This window comes from Microtus ochrogaster, chromosome 10, assembly GCF_000317375.1.
Source record: "Microtus ochrogaster isolate Prairie Vole_2 chromosome 10, MicOch1.0, whole genome shotgun sequence".
Classification (NCBI taxonomy): Eukaryota; Metazoa; Chordata; class Mammalia; order Rodentia; family Cricetidae; genus Microtus; species Microtus ochrogaster.
In genome coordinates, this window is record NC_022016.1 from 84,792,006 (window position 1) to 84,813,148 (window position 21,143).

Consider the following 21,143-nt stretch of genomic DNA (forward strand, 5'->3'; position numbering starts at 1 on the left):
GGGCAGCTGGGACTCCCACCTCTGAGAGGAAGCAGTACTTGGAGAAGGTGCCCTGAGGGGTCTCCTGCATGGTAGATTCTGCTCTCCCCACAGAGGGATTTGAGTTCTGGAGCCTGGATGTGAACGGAGGAGACGAATGGAAGGTGGAAGATCTCTCCAAAGACCAGCGGAAGGAATTCCCCAATGACCAGGTCAAGAAATACTTCGTGACTTCCTATTAGTAAGATCTAGGGCCTTCGGGTGGGGGGAGCCCAAGCTCTAACATGGGGTCCCATGCTGAACTTCAGCCCCTCCTCCTCCCTGACCCAGCACCTGCCTCAAGTCCCAGGTGGTGGACCTCAAGGCTGAAGGGTATTGGGAGGAACTGATGGACACCACCCGACCGGACATCGAGGTCAAAGACTGGTGAGTGATGGGGCGAGGGTCTGGGGGGGGCCTGCCGTCCAGGCGCCCCACCCCTGCCCTGCCCCCCATCTCCCAGGTCCTCAGGGGCCCTTCCCTCTTCTACCGGCAGGTTCGCAGCCAGGCCGGACTGCGGGTCCAAGTACCAACTGTGCGTTCAGCTCCTGTCGTCAGCGCACGCACCACTGGGGACCTTCCAGCCAGACCCGGTGACGATCCAGCAGAAGAGCGACGCCAAGTGGAGGGAGGTATGTGGACAGGGACCAGGACACAGACCCAAACTCTGCCGTCTCTCACTTGGGTTTCTGCTCCTCTAAACCTCAGCCTCCCTTGCTTCCGCAGAGAAATAGGAGGAAGCTTCCGGCTTAGCCATCAGGGATGGGAGACCAGGAAAGCCCCAATTCAAAAAATATTTCCTCAAAGGATGTCTCAGTGGCAGACTGGTTGCCCAACATACAGGAGGCCCTGGCCCATCCCCAGTTCTAAATAAATAACCGGGCCTGAAGACATGCCCTTGGCAGGTCCCATCACAGTTGCTCTTGCAGAAGAGCCAGGTTCAAATCCCGGCATCCACATAGAGGCTCAGACCATCTGTAACTCCAGTTGTAGGAGATCAGTCCCCTCTTCAGTCCTCTGCAGGTGACAGACACGTAAATAGTTCCTATACATACATGATGGCAAACATTGATCATATAAGATAAAGTGAAATTTAAAATATATGCGATAAAAATAAAGACAGACGCCGGGTGGTGGTGGCACGTGCCTTTAATGAGGCAGGCAGATCTCAGTGAGTTCGAGGCCAGCCTAGTCTACAGAGGGAGTTCCAGGACAGCTAAGGTTACACTGAGAAACTCTGTCTCAAAAAAACCAAAATAAGTAAATAAATACTAATATAATGCTGGATAGATAGATAGATAGATAGATAGATAGATGTAGATACATAGATACATAGATAGATAGATGAATGAAGGCTATGCCACCAGAAATGCTCAGTGCTGAGAAACTGAGGCAGCCATGAGTAAAGGCTAGTCTGGCAACTTAGGGAGGCCTTGTTCCAAAATGGGAAACAGTGAGAAAGGAGGGCTGAGGATAACACTCAGGGTGGAGCGCCCGCCTAGCATGTGCTGGATCAACCCCAGTATCACAGAAAAATAAAATGAAATGTTCAGGGCCAAGTACGGTGGCTCATGCCTGAATCCCAACACTTGAGTGGATGCAGGGGGATTAGGAGGCCATATATAGCAACATCTAGAGAGAGCAACATGTGCTGCCTAAAAGAGGAAGACAACATCCAGAATGTGTGACTGCTGTAGTAATATCTAGCATCCCTACAAGAGACCCTAACTTTTGTGATTTATTTATTTGTATTTTCTGTGTATGGGCATTTTGCCTGTTTGTGGGCCACATGCATGCAGTACCGAGAAGGCCAGAAGAGGGTGCCAGATCCCATGGAACTAGAGTTAACAGGAGATTGTGCGTCAAGGTGTTGTGTGGGTGCTGGGAATTGAGCCCTCCTGATGGTAGCCAGTGCTCTTAGTCACAGAGCCATCTCTCCAACGGCCCCACCCCTGCCTCCAACTTAAATTTTACTTTACAATGGGAATGCGACCCACAGGAAACCCAGGAGCATCTGCCCTCGCCAGCACTCTCCTGAGAGTAGTTTTTATAATTGGCAGTGGGTTTAACAATTATATCTTGAGTTTAGCTGGATTTTAGCGTATGGTGGGTCTGTCTGGACCTGTCCACCATCCATTGAGAAGACCGCCATGGTCTTACATGCGGTCTTCCTTTTCTTTATTTGGTGGGATTAGATATAGAGCCTAAGACCTCACACATGCTAGGCAAGCACTCTACCACTGAGGCCAGATACAAATCCTGGTGCGGTGATGTAAGCCTGTGATACTAGTACTTAAGAGTCTGAGGAAGGGGGCGGGGCACATGCCTTCAATCCCAGCACTTGGGAGGCAGAGGCAGGTGGATCTCTGTGAGTTCAAGGTCAACCTGGCCTAGGAAGAGCAAGTTCCAGGACAGCCAGAGATGTTTGAGACAGAGAAACCCTGTCTCAAAAGATTTTGTTTGGTTGCCAACACCACATCAGGTGTCTCACGACTACCTGTAATAGTGCCAGCACCCTCTTCTGGCCTCTGTGGATACTGCACTCACATGCACAAACATATACACACACACAGATATCCAAACATAAGGACTAACATTTCAGCTCTGCTGCTGCTGTGAGAAAGCAGCTTTAGACAGCAAGTGGGTCCTGTTCCAGTAAAGATTTATCAACAAAAGTGCAGGTGAGCCAAGCCCTTATGTACACAACAGTTGAACCTTGAGTAAAATCCAGCCCTTTCTAAGCTGAGAAACGTGATTCTAATTTTATTTTTACTTGTGTTTTGATTTATCTGATACAGGATCTCATATAGCCCATGCTGGTCTCAAACTACTACATAGCAGAAGACAGCCTTGAGCTCGGGCTCCTCCTGCCTCTGCCCCCCAAGTGCTAACATCATGGGTGTTTGCCACCACCTGGTTTATACTGAGGATTGAGCATGGGTCTTTATGCATTTTATTCTACCGGGAGAGCACTTCACTGAACTACAGCTTCAACTGTTTTATCCTTTTCGGACAGGGTCTCAAATATCCCAGGAGGGCCTCTAAGGCAATACGTAACCACAGATGACCTTCTGGTCCTCCGGCCTTTGCCTCCTGAGTGCTGGAATTAGAGGTTGTACCATCACGGTGCTGGGAACAGAATCTCAGGCTTCATGCATGTTACATAAGCACTTTTGATGAATCTACATCCCCAGCTCTGTTTCTTTTGTTATGTTGTTCCTTTTTTAATATTTATCCTCATGTTATGTGTACGTGTATTTTGCCTATGTGCCTACGAGGCCAGGAAGGGCGACAGATCTCCTGGAACTGGAGTTATAGATGGTTGTGAGCTGCCCTGTAGATGCTGGGAATCATATCCTGGTCCTCTGAAAGAGCAGCCAATGCTGTTAAACTCAGAGCCATCGCTTCCGTCCCCGGCTTTGTTCTTTGAGACAGGTCTTACATAGAAGTCCCTGACTGCTCCCCTCCTTCTGTCTGCACCCCAGGTTTCACACACATTCTCCAACTATCCTCCCGGCGTCCGCTACATCTGGTTTCAGCACGGAGGCGTGGACACTCATTACTGGGCCGGCTGGTACGGCCCAAGAGTCACCAACAGCAGCATTGTCATCGGGCCCCCGCTGCCCTGATGTCCCCTGAGCCCCAATCCTCTGAACCCTAATTGGTAAACAGCTGTCAGAAAGGGCCAGGCTTGGGAAGGGGGAGGGTAGTAGCCAGGCACTCCCAGACCTGTCTTTGTCCCCTAGCTGCCTCTGTAAAGCTTCTAGGGTCTGGGCCACACTCCTCTCTCCAGAGCCCAGCTCTCCAGCAAGGTGGCCCCTCTAAGTGGTGCAGTACCTGAGGTTAGGTGGATATAAGAGTTTCCGTAGTTACAACAGAGAGATCCCCAAGCTCGGATGCTTGCCCAGATCTGTCTGTATCTTCGACCTTTTACTCCCTCAGGGTCCTTAGAGCAGGGACAGGTTTGAGGACTGCCTTTGATGATGCAGACTCTGGGGGACAGTCTGGGGTGGAAATTTGCTCTGCTGGACAGACTTCAGCCTGGCTGTCAACTGTGGCTTTTGTCCTGGGTGTCCTCCTTGCTTTGGCTTGGAAGTCAGGACTGGTACCAGATAGGCAGGTAGGGTCAGACTGTCCTTGTCGCCAGCAAATCCCAGAAAGCCAGGTGGGCACCAATGAGTCTGGGCCCCCGAGAGGACCCCAATCAGGATGTGGGGGGGGGGAGGATAGACCCAGATTCTGGGGGCTGAAATGGGGAAACAGAAAAGAAGGACCTGGCCAAGTTCTCTATGGCTTGGAGATGTCCAAGCCCAAACTGTTGGAGCTTCCATTCCCACACTGTCCCCTGACCCCAGGTCCACTCCATCCCTCCTACCACACAGCCAAATAAAACGTTTCCCAGCCTCCTGTGCCCTGTGGCTTTGGAGGGAAGGGTGGGTTCACGGACAGTCCTGCCTGTCCCTAAAGAGGGAGGAGTGTCGCTGCTGCCCATGCTACAGAGAGGGGCTGACCATTTCGGGATGGGGTCATGGCAGCCCTTAATCCTGGTGGATTTCTCTGCGCAGCCCAAGCAGGCTGTGCCAGGACCCACTTACTGTTGTCCCCCTGCCCAGAGCCTTACTGCGTTAGATTGAGCACAGCACACAGTAGGTGCGCAATACTCGTCCGAGTTAATTATCTCACTCAACAATAAAATAGATGGGGGTGAGCTGGGATGGACCAGTCACCTGCCTTGACCAGAATTAGTGACGTCCCCTTGAGCTGCACTCTCGGTTCACAAGCCCTGACCACCGCCTCAAATAGGCACTTGATAAACGTTTGAGTTAATTAATTTTGACTAGGACCAGATAACGTTTTTGTCCTCAGGATCACTCAAAACCCAGAAAGAACCTGGACATCAGAGATCCCACCAGGATCTCTGTGAGTTCAAAGCCAGCCTGATCTACAGAGTGACTTCCTGGACAGCCAGGGCCAGGTAGAAAGGCCTTGTTTCAAAACACCAATAAGCAAAACAAATAAACAAAAAGAAAAAGCCGGAAATCGAAAAACCGGCCCTCCGGGTGGGTGAGCGCGGGAGCGGATAAATGGTGGTTGGTGGTGGTTGGGATTAGATTCTAGGTAGCGCTTCCTTCGCAGGAGAAGGAAGCCGGAGCCAAGTGGGAGCAGGCTGTTGAGCCGCCTGTCGCCTGGAGGGGGAGACCGAAGCCCGGAAAGCAGCAGCGTGGCGAGGGCGCCTAGGACCCCGAGCTCGTCTTCGCACCGACGCGGAGAGCCGCTGCTCGGTGCGTGACGCGAGTGGGGGCCGGGGCGGGGCGGGGCGGGGCGACCGAGGAACTCGTCGCCAAGGTGCAGGCCCAAGGCCCAGCAGAGCTGCGGCCGCCCGGTGCCCAGGTCGCGGCCGGGTGGGGCAACGGGGATCGGGGAGGGCAGACGGGGGTGGGAGGGCGGAGACGGAGGTCACGCGCTCGCGGGGAGGCTCGGGCCGGACGCGACCGGTGTCCTCGAGTCCGGCGCCGGGACGCTGGGCCTGCGGTCCGTACTCGAGTGTCCGGAACGGTGGCGACACCGGCTTCTCCTTGGTGCAGAGGGCTTCAGGCGCCAAGCAGGGACGTCCGCGCGTGAGCCGGCCGGAGCCCGGCGTGGATTTTTCCACCCAGGCACATCAGGGGCACTGCCATCTCCTTTGCAAGGTGGCTTGTTGCGGGTGAAGGTGTCATCGGGGCGGAATTGCCACAAGGGCCACGGCAGTGGGAGGTCCCCACTCTGGCGCCAGTGACTAGGCAGCGATCAGGAGTTTGGCAAAGTCTTTTAATCCACATAGTTTTACCTGGGTTTTTGTCGGTTGCTTCTGAGGAACTTGGGCTTCCCAAGTGTTAGATAAGCAAACTACCACCCGGCAGCTCCCCCTTCCTGCCTCTCCCTGCGAAGTACTTGTTCCTGCCAGGCAAGCATCCTCCAAATGAGTCACATTCCCTGCCCTGTTTACTTTTACTTTTTATTTTGAGACAGGGTATAAATTGGGGCTGGGCTGAAAATTTCAAAATTCCCTCTGAGTTATCTGGGACCATGAGGGTGTGCCACCACTGATCTTCATTTATTTATTAATAATTTTGACGCTTTTTTTTAAAATGGTAAGCATTTGGAAGACCGTATCAGTCTGTACCCTGCTTCTCTCAATCACCTTTTTTTCTTTAATTTTATGTGCATTGGTGTTAGATCTCCCGGAACTTGAGTTTCAGACAGTTGTGAACTGTCAAGTGGTTGCTGGGAATTGAACCCTGCTCCTCTGAAAGAGCAGCCAGTGATCTAAAGGCTGAGCCATCCCCGCCCCCGCCCCCCCCCAGCCCCTGGAAGCTGCCTCTCTAGCTAAGCATTTATTTATTTATTTATTTATTTTATTTTATTTTATTTTATTTTTTAGTTTTTTCCGAGACAGGGTTTCTCTGTAGCTTTGGAGCCTGTCCTGGCACTAGCTCTTGTAGACCAGGCTGGCCTCGAACTCACAGAGATCCACCTGCCTCTGCCTCCCGAGTGCTGGGATTCTTGCTAAGCATTTAAATAGGGCCCAGAGCCCTTGTGGTCCTTTCCTCCCCTCCGTGGTAATCACTCCCCCAGGGCAGGAGCCAGTGTGCACGCGCCCTCCCGTGTTCAGGGAAAGGAGCCCTCACAAAACCACCAGCTTCCTGGGAGTTTCTGTTTCCCCGGGAAATAGGTGGAAAAGCGTTTTCCCCAGGCTTAGGCAGCTGTGCTCTTTTGAGTGACAGCTTAGAGCCCGATTCAGGCCAACCCCGCCCAGGGGCAGGTGAGGGGGCGGGAATGACCTAGAGTTTACAGACACTCCCCCATTCTGGCCTGCCAATCACGTAACGCCTAAGGCAACGTATCAGCACCTGGGCCTTAAAACGAAGTTTTACTGCAGTGACGTCAGGACTAGACACGGAAAACTTAGGGAACTGTGGAGTGACCCTGGAAGACTCTTTCCGGGTCAAGGGGCCAACTGGATCTAAAACAAAGCAGTTTGGGGTGCGGGTTACGGACAGTTTCCTGTAACCCAGGCTGACTTAGAAATCTTGGATTCTCTTTCTACCACCTCCCAAGTGCTGGAATTACAAAAATTCCCTCCCAAGTGCTGGAATTACAAAAATTCACCACCAGACCCCGCTCCTAAACAATTATTTTTCAGAGGGGGGGCGTTTAAGAATCTTGTCTTTTTGTGGTTGTTGTGTTTTGTTTTTTATTCTTTTTTGGAGATGAAGCCTTGTTCTGCTGCCCAAACTGGCTTAGAACTGCTGGGCTCAAGGCCGGGGATACAGTTCAGTGGCATGCACGAGGCCTTAGGTTCCATCTCTAGCACTGCAAAGAATTTTTAAAAGTTTAATTTTGTTCTCGTAGCCGTTTTTGAAAACCAGCCCAGGCCGAGCTGACCTAGAATCCGAATAGCCCAAGCAGACTTTTTTGTTGTTCCTTTTTTCGAGACAGGGTTTCTCTGTAGCTTTGGAACCTATCCTTGGAACTAGCTCTTGTTAGACCAGTCTGGCCTCGAACTCACAGAGATCCACCCGCCCTCCCCCCCCCCCCCCCCGCCCCCCAGTGCTGGGATTAAAGGCGTGCACCACTACTGCCCGGCCCTAGCAGACTCCTTGATACCTGGAGCACAAGCCGCCCAGTCCGGTACAGCGTGTCACCCTTCGCCCAAGGCGGGTAGCAGGGTCCCTGCGATCTCAAGGACCCTGCCCCACCCCCACCCTATAAGTGCTTCCTCTAAGGGTTTCGGGTCAGAGGAAGACCGGCCTAGCAAGCTCTAGAACCTTGGGAAGGGGAGGAGTCAGTCCTTTCGGATTTCTGCTCCGGGCCCACCGCCTCTGTCATCCTCTACCACTCTCAGGCCTGGAAGCAGAGCTTCCTGTTGCCACCATGGTCAACATCAACGAGCTGCCCGAGAACATTCTGCTGGAGCTGTTCACCCACGTCCCGGCCCGCCAGCTGCTGTGTAACTGCCGCCTGGTCTGCAGCCTCTGGCGAGACCTCATCGATGTGGTGACGCTATGGAAGCGCAAGAGCCTGCAAGACGGCTTCATCACCGAGGACTGGGAAGAGCCCGTGGAAGACTGGAAGATCTTCTATTTCCTGTGCAGCCTACAGAGGAACCTCCTTCGGAACCCGTGTGCTGAAGGTGGGCTGCGGGGGGCGGTTCGTAAAGGCCAGGCCGCCTTGAGAGCCTGCTGTCTACTTTCCTGAACCTCCGGGCCTTTGTGCTTGCTCTGCGGCATTGCCTGCAATGTTCCCATGTCCCCAGCACTTACCGTGCTCTTGTTCCTTGCTGTTTGGGCCTCAAACCTGCCTAGCCCCTTCATCTATTAAATTATTCTGTGCGGGGGGGGGGGGGGTGAGTGCATGTGGCAGTCAGAGCGACCCATGCGGATCCTTGGGATTCAACTCAGGCTTGCCAGCAAGAATCCCTTGTCTGCCTAGCCATCTTCATTCCCTGGGTGAACGCCTGAGCCAGATGTGGCGGTGAACACCTTTAATCCCAGCACTAGGGAGGCAGAGGCAGGCGGATCTCTGTAAATTCAAGGCTAAACTGATCTACAAAGTGAGTTCCAGGACAGCCAGGGCTACATGGACTCTGTAAGGAGAAAGAGGCCTTGTCTGTACACATCGAATGTCTGGCATATTTTCCCTGTCCCCGCTATGATTCTGGAAGGTCAGACAAACAGTGGGGAGTGGTTGTCTACATTGTAGAGTACTTTGGGCCCTGAAATGTCGCTTGACTTAGCGCTTAGAATGGCCATTGTTGGAGGATGACCAAGACTCAGGGCATGCCTCAGACACTCGATCTCCCTACATGGCCGATTCCACTCAGAAGCTGCCCAGCCAGGCTGCCAGCTCAGCTCAGGACACCTAACCAAGCCACTCTTTGCCTTTTATGTGGCCCCCATGTCTAACCTTGCTTAAATCTCCCAGCACCCCGAATTCTCTCACTCTTTTGGTTCTATGTTGGGGAGCCCCCTAGGATACATGAAAACACTGTGAGCTCGTGGGGGATGGGCAAGTGGAACGGCAGAGCTCACCTGGTCGTTGGAGCTTTTCAAGGTCTGCTATGCTTAGCCTGAAGGGTGGGGGGAGTCCCTGGATCTGACCCCATTCCTGAAGGTCCCTCCCTACACAGGACTCCTGCAGCTACTAGCTCAGGGGACACCAATGTGCCATCTTGGCACTTGCCCAGGAAAAGGGTATCTAACGGTGTCGGAACAGTGGGTTCCTTTGGCCCCTAGGAGCTGGGTCACACAGCTCCCATCAGCCCTAAGGTCAGCTCCATCACAGACCCCTTGTGATCATAGTCTGTGAGGATTGAATGTGGTTGTGGGGGCCCTGTGGCAATATGAGAAGTGAGATGTAGCTCAGAATTCTCGGTCCTATTTGGGGCAGAGTAGAAAGGGGTGAGACTGAAGTCAGAGGTGATGCGGGGGACCCAAGGCACAGAGGATGTTCTTGGACTGGTGGGGTGCTATCCATGGCTGCTGAGCACCCTCCAGGAGAAGAAGCAAGCTGATTAATTCATAACCCCCTGAAGTCTGCCAGGACCAGAATGGGCCTCAAAGTGTGTACCTCAAGGCTGCAACTGCTGGCAGAGTTTGAAGGGGATCTCACCTACGCTTCATTTTCTCCAGAGAACATGGAATCGTGGCGGTTAGACTACAATGGTGGGGATGAGTGGAAGGTGGAGAGCCTCCCTGGTGCACATGGCACAAACTTTCCTGACCCCAGGGTCAAGAAATATTTCGTCACTTCTTATGGGTAAGCAATGATGTGGAAGAAGCTTGGGAAGCTGGAGGAGGCCATGCTGGGGGCAGAGAGTCGGGGGGGGGACCCTGCCAACTGCCAGGATAAGTGGGGGCCTCTAGAAGTTCAAGGAGGGGGTCCAGGAGCAGTGAACTTGGTGGCAGGTTGCTGGCAGTCAGAGAGGGTTTCAGGTAACCAGGAGCTCACTGAACATAAAGCCGTGAGCAGGAGCCAGCTACACACCACTCTCCACCGTGTCCCATGGGATCTAACGCCCCCTTTCCTTCATACAGACCCGAGGAGTTTCAGCCAGGGTCTGTCCAGTGGGGGATGGGGAGGCCCTTGAGCCGTCTACCTGGCAAGGAAGGACCCTGTTTAGCACACTGGCAATGCAAGTCTTGTCCTCTGTCCCCAGCATGTGCCTCAAGTCCCAGGTGGTGGACCTCAAAGCTGAGGGCTACTGGGAGGAGCTGATGGACACCTTCCGGCCCGACATTGTCATTAAAGACTGGTGAGTGGCCTTTGTCCCCATCCTGTGTCTTCCCTCCAGCCAAGCCACTGTGACAGTTGGTACAAAACTTCAACCGTGTTTGTAAATGGCCACTGAGGCCTCCGATGAGCTAACTGCCCTGGGACCCCAGGACTCGGGCCCTCCCTGAGTTTTGTGACAGCTCACAGCCTTCTTACACAGTGCTTCCCACCCCTCCCCCCCAGCTATTCCATCTTGTATTGATTTCTTTGGTGCTATGGATGGAGCCCAGACCTGTCTCAGGCTGTCGTACTCTCCACTGCTAAGCTCCAACCTCAACCCTTCCCCTATTGTCCTTTCCCAAGTTCCCCCTCTGCACCTATAGTCACTGGCACAAGACTCTGGGGGCCAATCCCCTGGGAATAATGGAACAAGCTCTAAGCAGGCCATTGCATGGGTTCCCATCTACTGTACCATATGGTGACAGACTTGGAAAGACATCTTCATAGAAGACCATTTTGGTTTTCAAGCTCACACCCTTTTCTTGGATGGAAAACTGAGGCAACATGTACATGGACACGGAGTGCAAAGCTTGCTAGCAGTCATGGACAGAGGGGTACTTACAGATGGGAGCTGTCCCCAAAGCCAGCCTTCGAAAGCAGGGGTGCCCACCCTCTGCTCTATCCTCCCTAGGTTTGCCCCCAGAGCAGACTGTGGCTGCACCTATCACATCCGGGTACAGTTGGCCTCGGCCGACTATATCATTTTGGCCTCCTTCGAGCCTCCACCCGTGACCATCGAGCAGTGGAATGATGCCACGTGGAAGGAGGTAAGACCCCACCTGCCCGCTCTGCCACTCGCTTTCCCCAGGGTCAGGCTGTGGAGGAATGAGGGGCAATTGTTCTGCAGTAACTACATTCCTGCTCCCCAGTCTCAATGGCTGCTTCTCTCCTCCTCCCCAGGTCTCCCATACCTTCTCAGATTACCCTCCAGGCGTCCGCCACATCCTCTTTCAACATGGGGGCCAGGACACCCAGTTCTGGAAAGGCTGGTACGGGCCCCGCGTCACCAACAGCAGCATCATTATCAGCCACAGGACAGCCAAGAACCCCGCCCCTGCCAGACCTCCGCCTGAAGATGCCCTAGTGATGGGCGGAAGACACCCTTCTTTGGATGCAGAAATCCATCCTTTGGTAGACTTTCTCTGACAGCCATCTGTCCACCTCTGCCGGCAGTCAGGTCCCCAGTCCCAGGAGCACCTGCCCTACATCAAGCCGGCAAACCCATCAAGCCGGCCTTGACATTTTGTTGTAATAAATGTTGTAATAAATGTTTTCAGTAAATCCAACCTGGTTTGGGGTTTACATGCAGGTGGGGTTCCGGCACCCCCCTTCCCCTGCACTCGCTTCTCCTGTTTTGGTTAATGACAATACAGTCAGCCCTTGGGGCCCCTTTATTAACAATAATTCACAACACAGTATTTCAGATGGACAGTGTTAGCCGGCTGAGCCCCAGGAGGCAGCTGAGAAATGGTGTCTGTCCTTGCGATCTTCCCTAGCCTCCGGGGAAGGCTGCCTCAAGAAGGCAACCAGGACCGAGCAGCCCAGCCAGAGGGGCGGCCACATGTCAAGGCGATAAGAGCACTTGGAGTGTGGGGGGGGGCCTGCAGCACTGCCCTGGGCTGGGGCCCCCGAGTGGTGCAGCTGGGCATCAGGTGGCAGGCATGCCTTCAGCTGTTTTTATGAGCACGTTCTTCCACATAGAGCTGCATCTAGTAGAGAAGTGGCTTTGGTCAGACCGTGAGGTATCTGTTGGCAAGACTCGGGAAGGGGTGGGAACTAGAGGGTACCCAACCCCCAGACCTTGGGCAGCACATGCTCTAGCCGGGAACTAGCTCTGGGCCCTGAGTCTCCTAGATGAGGCTTCCTCCATCGCTTGATCCCTGACAGCTCACCTTTAAGATGTCCGATGTCATGGTTTTTAGGGGTATCAGCCGGGGATCGTGCATGTGGACGTCCTGTTCATCTGCCAGGATCCAGGGGAAATCCTAGGGATGGGATCGGTGACAGTGAGAAGGGGCCACACCTCAGTCTGTCTTCACTTGGCTAACCCTCCCCTCCAGGATCCACACTGCATGGGGGGGGGGGGCACTGGAACCCCAGCAATTTATATTCCCAGTGTGGTGCTAAATGATTCTGAAGCTGAAGGGTAAGGGCCCTTCTCTGGAGAACTCTGTTCAGAAGAGCCAGGGTGAGCTCGCTGCTTAACATCTGGCTCCACTGTGGTTCTCACCCTTGGGTGCACACGGATGTGGTCAGATGGGGTAACATGCAAGGGAGCCCACTTGATGCCAGGCACTGCAGTAAACAAGTGTCAGCCACGGGCAGTGCCCTGAAAAGGGTACACATACACACATGTGCGCGCATACACACACCTTGATGACCTGTATCTTCTCCATGTTTCGAGTGGCAGCTTCTCTCGTGTGCACAAGGACTGTGAATGTGCAGCCTGCGGGAGGGATTGCTTGGTCAAGGGCAAAGGTAAGTAGCCTCGGGATCCCATGGGACCAGTGTAGCCAATGGAAAAGACAGTGTCAGCAGGAGCTAGAAATACAGAGTTAGTCCTGGAGAGATGGACTCTCGGGTGTTGATGGGCGGGGAAAGAGGGTGGCTCAGGGCAGCTAACTAGGAAGAACACAGCATGCGGAGGTAACCAGGGGAACAGTGGGGGAGTAGGGCATCAGACCTGGAGGGTTGTGATCCAGGACAGCGTCACACACACTAATCTTCAGGATGAAGGCTCGCAGCAGCTGCTCCACATGAGACAGTAGGGAGTCTGAACTGGGAATGAAAGGAGGTCTCCCATTCTACCGTGCTCCTCCGCCACCCCCAGCACACAGTGCACTCTGGAAGCAGACTGGGCCAAATACCTTTGGTGCCTGAGAGAGCCAGTCCAGTCCCACCCCTGACAGAATGGAGGCAGGGTGCAGGGGTCCCTTTAGGCAGTTCTAATATTCAGCTAGCTAGAAGACACCCAGGGCACAGCTCAAGCCCCTGCATACTTTCAGGACCCCAAGACAGGAGGAGAAAGTGCTTGTTGGAGGCTGCCTAGCCACGGGACAGGCTGGATCCTGATTCCACTACCCCTACCTCGGCACAGAGAGCAAGTAGTTGAGTAGCTACTATAGAAACCATGGCAACCAGAGTCCTGGGCTTTACAATCACCAAGTGACACCACACAGGTCACCTCTCAGGACCTTGGTTTTTCTATCTACACAGTAAGGCTAGGGACTAACAATCACCACTCCCTTGGGATATCTCAGGGATGGCACAGGCTGACCCCGTCACCTCTGCACTGTGGCCAGCGTGTCTCAGGTGCTAACAGTATGTATTGCCATCTCAGGGTCTTTACTAGAGTCATGTGGAGCTGGTAGAGGGATCCCGGTGAGAGACTGCAGCAGCCAGCCGAGGGAGGGTGACAACTCACCTGATGGATAGCAAGGGCGGCTGAGTGATCTCAAAGACAAACTTCTCCACCGGACGGTGTTCTTTATCCAAAATCACCACCACGACCTTCTCCACATCATTCTGTAAGCACAAGAACCCCTGCTCCAGCGCTATGCACAGGGCCCAGGGAGAGGTGGGACAGGGCACTGGCTGAAGCTGCCTGGGAGTCCAGCAAGCAAGAAGTGCAGGTTGGCTCCCAAGACATGAATGCTATAGTTCCATGGGAGATGCCTGGCTCCCATGAAGGTTCCCCAGTAAGTCTTAGACCAGGACAAGATAGAATAGAAAAAACCCAAGGGTGGCCAGTCCAGAGAGAATGGGGAACAGGAATGCAGGGATGGGGCAGGCCATGGGGACATGAGAAGGACCAGGGCACCCAGGATCACCCAGGGCAGGCCCACCTAGACCTGGCCCACTCCAGATGTGACCTACGTGCACTGGAACCTGTTGCTAGCTGGGGGGCGGAAGCTTCTGGTTGTTAAGAGATATGAGCACTCCCCACAGAGTCAGCCCAGAAGCAAAGAGGTATGGAATGTCCCTTAGGACCTGGGGCCCCCTCACCTTCTCCAGCAGCGGTTTGACGCAGTGAAGCGTGTCCTGAATGTACTGGTTCAGCTCCGGGTGACAGGACATCTACACACAACCACACAGGGCTGTTGATGAATGGGAAAACACCACCACCACCACCACCACACACACACACCTGCTGGGTTTTGGACAAACAACAGCCATTCCCAACGTCTCCCTGCCTGCGAGATCAAACTCACCATCATGGTGGTAAGAACTGTGGATAGATTTATCCCTGGAGAGACAAAGACAGGCACTCCATCTCAGCACTAGCATTTGACATTAACATTAAGAAGCTGTATAGACCCAGGCGGTGGTGGCGCACGCCTTTAATCCCAGCACTTGAGAGGCAGAGGCAGGTGGCTCTCCCAAGTTTGAAGCCAGCCTGGTCTACAAAGTTCAAGGACAGTCAGGGCTACACAGAGAAACCCTGTCTTGAAAAGCAAAACAAAAACTGTATAGGGTCAGGCATGGTGACATGTGCCTTTAATACCAACACTCGGAGAGGCAGAGGCAGGCGGATCTCTGAGTTGAGGCCAGCCTGAGCAAGGGCTATACAGATAAACCCTACCTGGGAGGATTGAAGGGGGAAGAGCTGTGTAGCCACAGGCAAATGACTTAACATCTCTGAACTTAATGATGTCATCTGGGAAGATTGATAAGAAACTCCTAGTGCCCAGAAGGTGCCCGGTAGCACCTTCTTCTACACCTTCTGGTAGCTGTACATCTTTTGCCACTTCCCAGAGTCAGAGGTCATGAGTCTCAGGTTGACTGAGTGATTGCACTTAGGAGAGAGACAGTTGTCCACTCTTTCACCTTTCAAAGTTAAACCCAGGAACCAAGTAGGGTGGCGTACATCTTTAACCCCAGCATTCAGCAGGCAGGCAGATCTCTGAGTTCAAGCCTAGCCTGGTCTCCATAGAGAGTTCCAAGACAGCCAGGGTCATCCTGAGAAACCCTGTCTTGGAAAACAAAACAAAAAACAGGAAGCTTGGTAATGTTCCCTGGTAATCACATGACTAGGGAGGTGGATGCAGGAGGATCGGGAATTCTAGGCCTGCCCTAGGTTCCTAACAGCTCTGAGCCCAGGCTAGGCTACGTGAGATCTGGATTTAAAAAAAAAAAGGGGGGGGGGGCTAAAGAGATAGCTCAGCAGTTAACAGCCCTTTCCACTCAAATACCTGAGTCAGATCCCCACTACCCACCTTAGGCATCTTACAGATGCCAAGGGCTCCCATGCCCTCTTCTAGCCTCAGTGGGCACCCCTACATACAAACACGCAGACATAGACACATGCACATACACACACAATACAAATCTTAAAAAAATACAAAGCTAGGCATGGTGGCTGACGCCTTTGTTCACAGCACTCAGGAGGCAGAGGCAGGAGGATTTCCGTGCATTTGGGGCCAGTCTGATCTACATAGTGTAAGTCCACACCAGCCATGCCTAACACAGTCAGACCACCATCTCAAATAAACAATAATAAATAATTTTTAAAATAAGCTTTAGAGTTTAGGGAGAATGAGGAGAGAAAGGTGTTGGGCACTGTGGGAATGCTCTACCCAAGCCACGGTTCCCAGCCTCGGAAACCCCTTTAAAATGCAAGCATGTAATAGCTCTTATCCAGGGTCCCTAACCAGAGGATCCCATCTGAGGTCAGGGCGAGAAAAGCTTGGTGGCGGTGAAAGGCAGGAGGCTGTCCGCTAACAGCATTCGTTGGGGAGTGAGGGAGCTTGTAGGTAGAATAAAGGTTTTTAAATCCAGCCGGGCACTGGGACTCACCTGAACCGGCACGTTGTACTTCTTGCGCTTCTGGAAGATGCCCACTGGGTAGACCTCGCGCACATAGAGGATCAGGTGCACGGCTACCTCCAGAAACTCGGAGAGCACGTCGGCCACCACTGTGGAGAAGACACAGTTGATGAGCAGGGATCCAGCCAGGACCGCCCCCATCCCAACGCCCTGCAGGCCCAGATCCCTACCTTGGCCAAAGTTGAGGTCTTGGCGCGTGAGCGTGGTCATCCTTGGCCGCCTGGGGGAGGGCGCGGAGGGTGTCAGCAGGGACCCACGGCACCCCGCCCCGCACGCGGGAAACGCAGCCCGGTCGGGGAAGCCCCACCCCCTGAGCGGCCGGATCCCTCCCGGCGGAAATCCCGCCCTCTCCGCGCTCCTCTCCGATCGTCGGCTCGGGCTTCGGCCTCAGGTTCGAAACTTTCCTCGGGCGACAGAAGCCACCAGCCGGGACCCTCCGCAGGTCCCTCAGTATCCCCCGGCCTCAGTAACCACCGCGATGCTCCCGCGGAACCAGCGCTGCCATCGGTCACGCCCACCCCGAAACTGTCCAATCCGAGCCTCGCCCTGCTGGGAGAGGTGGAGCAGCCTCGGGGGCGGGGCTTAGGGGCGGAGACCCGCCTGAGCGACAGGGATCTCAGGAGAGTAAGCTAAGCCGCCTTTGGACTTCAGGTGGGAGCTATAAAGAGATTTCGGCGGCCTCTACACAGGATCGCTGTGTTTCCCCCTCCAGGGCATTTCCCTTATGAAGCTGCAAGTGAGAGCCAGCTGCAAAGCACAGCTGGGGACCAAGGGAGGGCAGCGACATCTGCTGCTAGTTCAGAGTCAGCGTCCCGGGAGTCTCAGCCTGCCCAACCGAAAGCGAATCCGCAGGCTTGGAGGCGGGGACAGGGGAGGTCCGAGATGCACCCGAGACGCTCCACCCCCACCCGGAATCGAAGTGCTCTTGGGGCTTGACCTCCCTAAAGAATGAAATGTCCCACGGTTGCTTCACAATAGCTGACCTATGGAAGCAGCAGCCGAGTGCTAGGCGCCTGGGCAGGGTGTCCGTGGGTTGACTCGCTGAATCCTCAGAAAGGGTGTGGATTCCTGCCTGTCTTCTTTCTGCCGACGAGCCTATTGAGGACTTGTCTCGCTTCACGAAGCTAGCTGACAGGGCGGGCAGTAGTGCTGTTCCAGGGTTCTACCTGCAGAGGGCACGCACTGAATTCCAGAAGCCAAAAGGGCCTCAGATCATTTTAGTAGTACGAGAATTACATTCATAATATGGAACCATTTTATGTAACAAACCCTGATTTCCATCTATTTATGTGCGTGGGTGTTTTGTCTGCATGTATGTCTGGACACTAACTGAGTACTTGGTGCGGGTGAAAGCCAAAAGAGGGCGTCAGACTCCTGGAACTGGAGCTGTGGATGGCTGTGAACGGCTATACAGGTGCTGCAAATTGAACCCCACACCCAACACTCCTTCCTTGTCCTCTGGAAGAGCAGCCAGTGCTCCCAACCACTAAGCCATCACTCTACCTTCCCAAACTGATTTATATTAATTCCTTCATTAGCCCTAGGAGCTAAATACTACCTTTACATCCCCACTCTATAGATCTAAAGCAGCCCATTTAACTCACAGCCTTCTATTAACGATAGGAAACCTGAGGTTCAGAAGTGGTCTGGATGACCCTTTCAGAGGGGTCCCGTATCCGATATTCTGCATATCATATATTTACATTAAGATTCATAACAGTAGCAAAATTACAGTTATAAAGTAGCACCAAAAATAATTTTATGGTGGGGGGGTCACCACAACGTGAGGTATTAAAGGGTCACAGAATTAAAAAGGTTGAGAACCATTGCCTTGGCCTCTACCCTCCAGGGGTATAAGAGTGTCTCAGTCTGTCTCCATAGAGAATATTGCTTTAAAACATCCCTGCACCCTCCTTCCCAGAACCTTTCAAACCTGTATTTACATCTTCCTCGCGGGAAGGGATAAATAGCAGGCCAGGGGTAGGATTAACCCAAAATATGAGCAAAGCAGCTCTCAAAATGCAGGCCTAAAAAGTCTGTATCTCAGCCCCCGGGGACCCTATTAAACCTTGGCTGCCCAGCTGCCCTGACTCGCCTGACCAGGGCAGGCTTAGAGCGGTGTTCTGCTCTTTAACAAGCTCCCTGGGGAACTTGTATGCCCAAGAAAATGTGGGAACTGCCAGCGGAGAGTGCCTGAATTCTGTAACAGGTCAGTGCTTAACCATGGAATGGCTGGTTTGGCTTTAGGGATGGATACACCTGTCAGTGGGCACAGAGCCCTTTCCTCAGAGCTGACTGGCCAACTCACTGCTTTGTAGAGCTGAGTGCAGTGAGATTTAGTCAGGGCGGGTTGGAGAATGCCAGGATCCTCCTTTATCCACCCCCCCCTCCAGGCTTCTGAAGCGTTTTCATCACTGAGGTGGGTGGGGGTTGGGGAGAGTCTGAGGCATAGCTTGGAACCAGCTGGGGACCTCTGCCTGCAGCCCTGCAGTGCCTGGGTTGTCTTTCATCTTAGTCATGCCAGCCTGATGAATGACTGGAGGATGAGATTGCATTATGGAGGAAGTTATTGTTTTTTAATCCCCATTCGGTAGGAGCCTGTTGTTTCAACGTTATTTGCATGTTTTTCACCATAAGGACACTAGTAATGGGGGGTTGGGAAGGAAAGTCACATGCCAAGGATAAAAGAAAGTGTGTATGTGTTTGCCAACTAGAGCAGGTTCCCTGGGGGCCCTCAATGGGGACAGAGGGAAAATCACTTCCAAGAGATACAGAAATGGAAACAGATATAAGTTAGACAAAAAAAATAAAATACAATAAGAAAAAACGCTTGAGCACCAGCCCTGCGAAGACTAGGCCTCCACTGATGTGCCGGAGGCTTCTCAGGGTATGCTGAACAAACACAAGGAGTGAATTGGGCAAAACACTTGTCATGGAAGTGTGCAGACTCGCAACGTGCTTCTCTAGCCAGTGTCCTGTCCACAGAGGGGATCGATCACAAAATTGTCATCTGGGCAGGCGAGATGGCCTAGCAGGTAAAGGGGCTTGCCACCCAGTCCTGACAACCTGAGTTCAATTCCCAGGACCCACATGGTGGGGCGGTGGAAGGAGAAAACCGACTCCTGCAAGTGTAGGCATGCTACTGTTCTCTCTCTCTCTCTCTCTCTCTCTCTCTCTCTCTCTCTCTCTCTCAGACACACACACACACACACACACACACAATGAATAAATAAATGTACAAAATAAAGTAATTAATAAAGGATCCACATCTTTCCCAAGTGTCTCAGGTTCCCAGCAAACAAACACATGGGGCAGGGAGAGAGAAAGGGAATCAACCACACACAGCCTGGTGGCAGTCCCAGGACACTCTGCTGCTCCCCCAGCTTCCTGGTCTACTGGGAGAAAGGACCTAGTCTGGTCTGTCTGCTTCTTTTTTTTTTTTTTAAGTTTAACACCTCACCCAGCGCCTGGCCAGCTCAGGTTCTCTAAGAACACATAACTGTTCAGTGAACGGCTAAAAGGAAGGTGAAGGAAGATATGATGGTGAGGGCTCCTGCCCAGTGGCCTGAGCTGCGCCCCAGCTTCCTTAGAAAGAAGAAGCTAAGACCTCTGATGCCAGCAAGGCCAGACTGTGGGCTGCTCCTCCAGGAGCCCACTTGTGTGTCCACTTGCTTCTCTCCACCACCTGATGCTCATCCAGCCAGGAGAGACTTTTCTTCTTCCAGCCTCAGCTTGCTCATCTTTGAAATGGGAAACTTTAGAGCCAAACCCAAAGGGTTATCTGGACATGGTGGCGTACACTGTGAATCCTAGCACTCAGGAGGCAGGAAGATTGCCACAAAGTTCAAATCAGCCAGAGTGACACAGTCTTTCTCTAAAATAAATAAGATATAGTTCTGCTTAATGGACTTTTTCATTTTATGTGTATGAATGTTTTGCCTACTTGTATGTATGTGCACCACACATGTGCCCCATGCCGGCAGAAGTCACGAAGAGTACCCTCCTCTGACTCCCTGGTACTGGAGTTACGGATGGTTCTGGATCATCACATTCATGCTTGGAATCAGACCCAGGACCTCTGCAAGAGCAACAAATGCTCTCAACCACTTCTCCAGCCCGAAATAAAACAAAATTCTATATAAGTACAGAATGCATAAATGGTTACATAGTGGCCATGTGACGATGATAAGATCCACACAAGGAGTGGGGAGCCTGACAACCTGAGTTCAACCCCCAGGGACCACATGATGAAAGAGAGCCCACTCGCACCCAGTCATCCTCTGGTCCACAGACAGACACACATATGCATGCATGCACAAACACAATAAATAAAAATGAAGATTAACAAATAGAAAAGATATACACACACCATCAGGCACAGGGCACAGACCTTAAATCACAGCACTGGTAAGGCAGAGAAAAGAATAACTCTGAATCTGAGGACAGCCTGGTCTACTACGTGGAGAGTTCCAGGCCAGCCAAAGCAAGGCAGTGAAACTCCGTCTCAAAACAAAAACCCTACACAGACTACTTAAACCCTCAGAAGGACCACACTGGATAAAGATAAATCATCTTGCTTTTCAAAACAACGCCTTGAGGCTGGGATGTAGCTAAATTGGTAGAATGCATGCCTAACATGCATGAAACCCTCAGTTTGGCCCCAGCATCTCATAACTTGGGCTCTACGACAGAACACACCTGTAATCTCACCACTCAGGCAGAGGCAGGGAGGTCAGAAGTTCAAAGTTAACTTCAGCCACAGAGTGAGTTCAAGGCCAGCCTAAGACAAACAAACGAACTCAAAACGAAAGATAATTTATCTATCCTTAGTATCCTCCCTTCCTCATTTCCTTTTCTCAAGGCAACGGACGGGCCTCTTGGGTGCTCTCAGCCGGGAGGTGGACACAGATCCTCACGGCCTGAGATTCATAAAGATGAGAAGTACTGCCAGGTGATGGTGGCGCACGCCTTTAATCCCAGCACTC

General features: G+C 52.8%; 3 protein-coding genes across 10 annotated transcripts in view; 2 read left to right on the forward strand and 1 right to left on the reverse strand.

Annotated features, from left to right (window-relative positions):
- The window catches only part of LOC101989381 (F-box only protein 44), a 7,580-nt gene extending 3,359 nt beyond the window's left edge, over positions 1-4,221 (forward strand). The window contains exons 3-6 of one of the 3 annotated variants that reach the window (XM_026781885.1): positions 94-220; positions 310-405; positions 515-650; positions 3,035-3,492. In XM_026781885.1, coding sequence (XP_026637686.1) covers positions 94-220; positions 310-405; positions 515-650; positions 3,035-3,085 — 410 coding nt within the window. In that variant the 3' untranslated portion in view covers positions 3,086-3,492. The other 2 variants (XM_026781884.1, XM_005353728.3) reach the window with 2 other exon arrangements.
- Positions 4,222-5,154: 933 nt separating this feature from the next.
- Positions 5,155-11,618, forward strand: LOC101990424 (F-box only protein 6). Of its 4 annotated transcripts, none has more exons than XM_005353730.3 (6): positions 5,155-5,300; positions 7,904-8,191; positions 9,690-9,816; positions 10,217-10,312; positions 10,964-11,099; positions 11,233-11,618. In XM_005353730.3, the coding sequence occupies exons 2-6, from the start codon at positions 7,933-7,935 to the stop codon at positions 11,476-11,478; spliced, it is 864 nt and encodes a 287-aa protein (XP_005353787.1). In that variant the 5' UTR covers positions 5,155-5,300; positions 7,904-7,932; the 3' UTR covers positions 11,479-11,618. The 4 variants fall into 4 exon arrangements, with proteins under 4 accessions (XP_005353787.1, XP_013204037.1, XP_013204036.1 ...); XM_013348583.2 differs by lacking the exon at positions 5,155-5,300 and adding an exon at positions 5,346-5,364; XM_013348582.2 differs by lacking the exon at positions 5,155-5,300 and adding an exon at positions 5,360-5,409.
- An 87-nt stretch (positions 11,619-11,705) lies between these two features.
- Mad2l2 (mitotic arrest deficient 2 like 2) overlaps positions 11,706-21,143 on the reverse strand; it is a 14,486-nt gene continuing 5,048 nt past the window's right edge. The window contains exons 2-10 of one of the 3 annotated variants that reach the window (XM_026781798.1): positions 17,142-17,324; positions 16,329-16,378; positions 16,129-16,247; positions 14,338-14,409; positions 13,757-13,857; positions 13,016-13,110; positions 12,705-12,778; positions 12,225-12,317; positions 11,706-12,041 (exon numbers count right to left, since the gene is read on the reverse strand). In XM_026781798.1, coding sequence (XP_026637599.1) covers positions 12,000-12,041; positions 12,225-12,317; positions 12,705-12,778; positions 13,016-13,110; positions 13,757-13,857; positions 14,338-14,409; positions 16,129-16,247; positions 16,329-16,368 — 636 coding nt within the window. In that variant the 5' untranslated portion in view covers positions 16,369-16,378; positions 17,142-17,324 and the 3' untranslated portion in view covers positions 11,706-11,999. Of the gene's footprint in view, positions 12,042-12,224; positions 12,318-12,704; positions 12,779-13,015; positions 13,111-13,756; positions 13,858-14,337; positions 14,410-16,128; positions 16,248-16,328; positions 16,675-17,141; positions 17,343-21,143 lie in introns of those variants that run through there. The other 2 variants (XM_026781799.1, XM_005353731.3) reach the window with 2 other exon arrangements.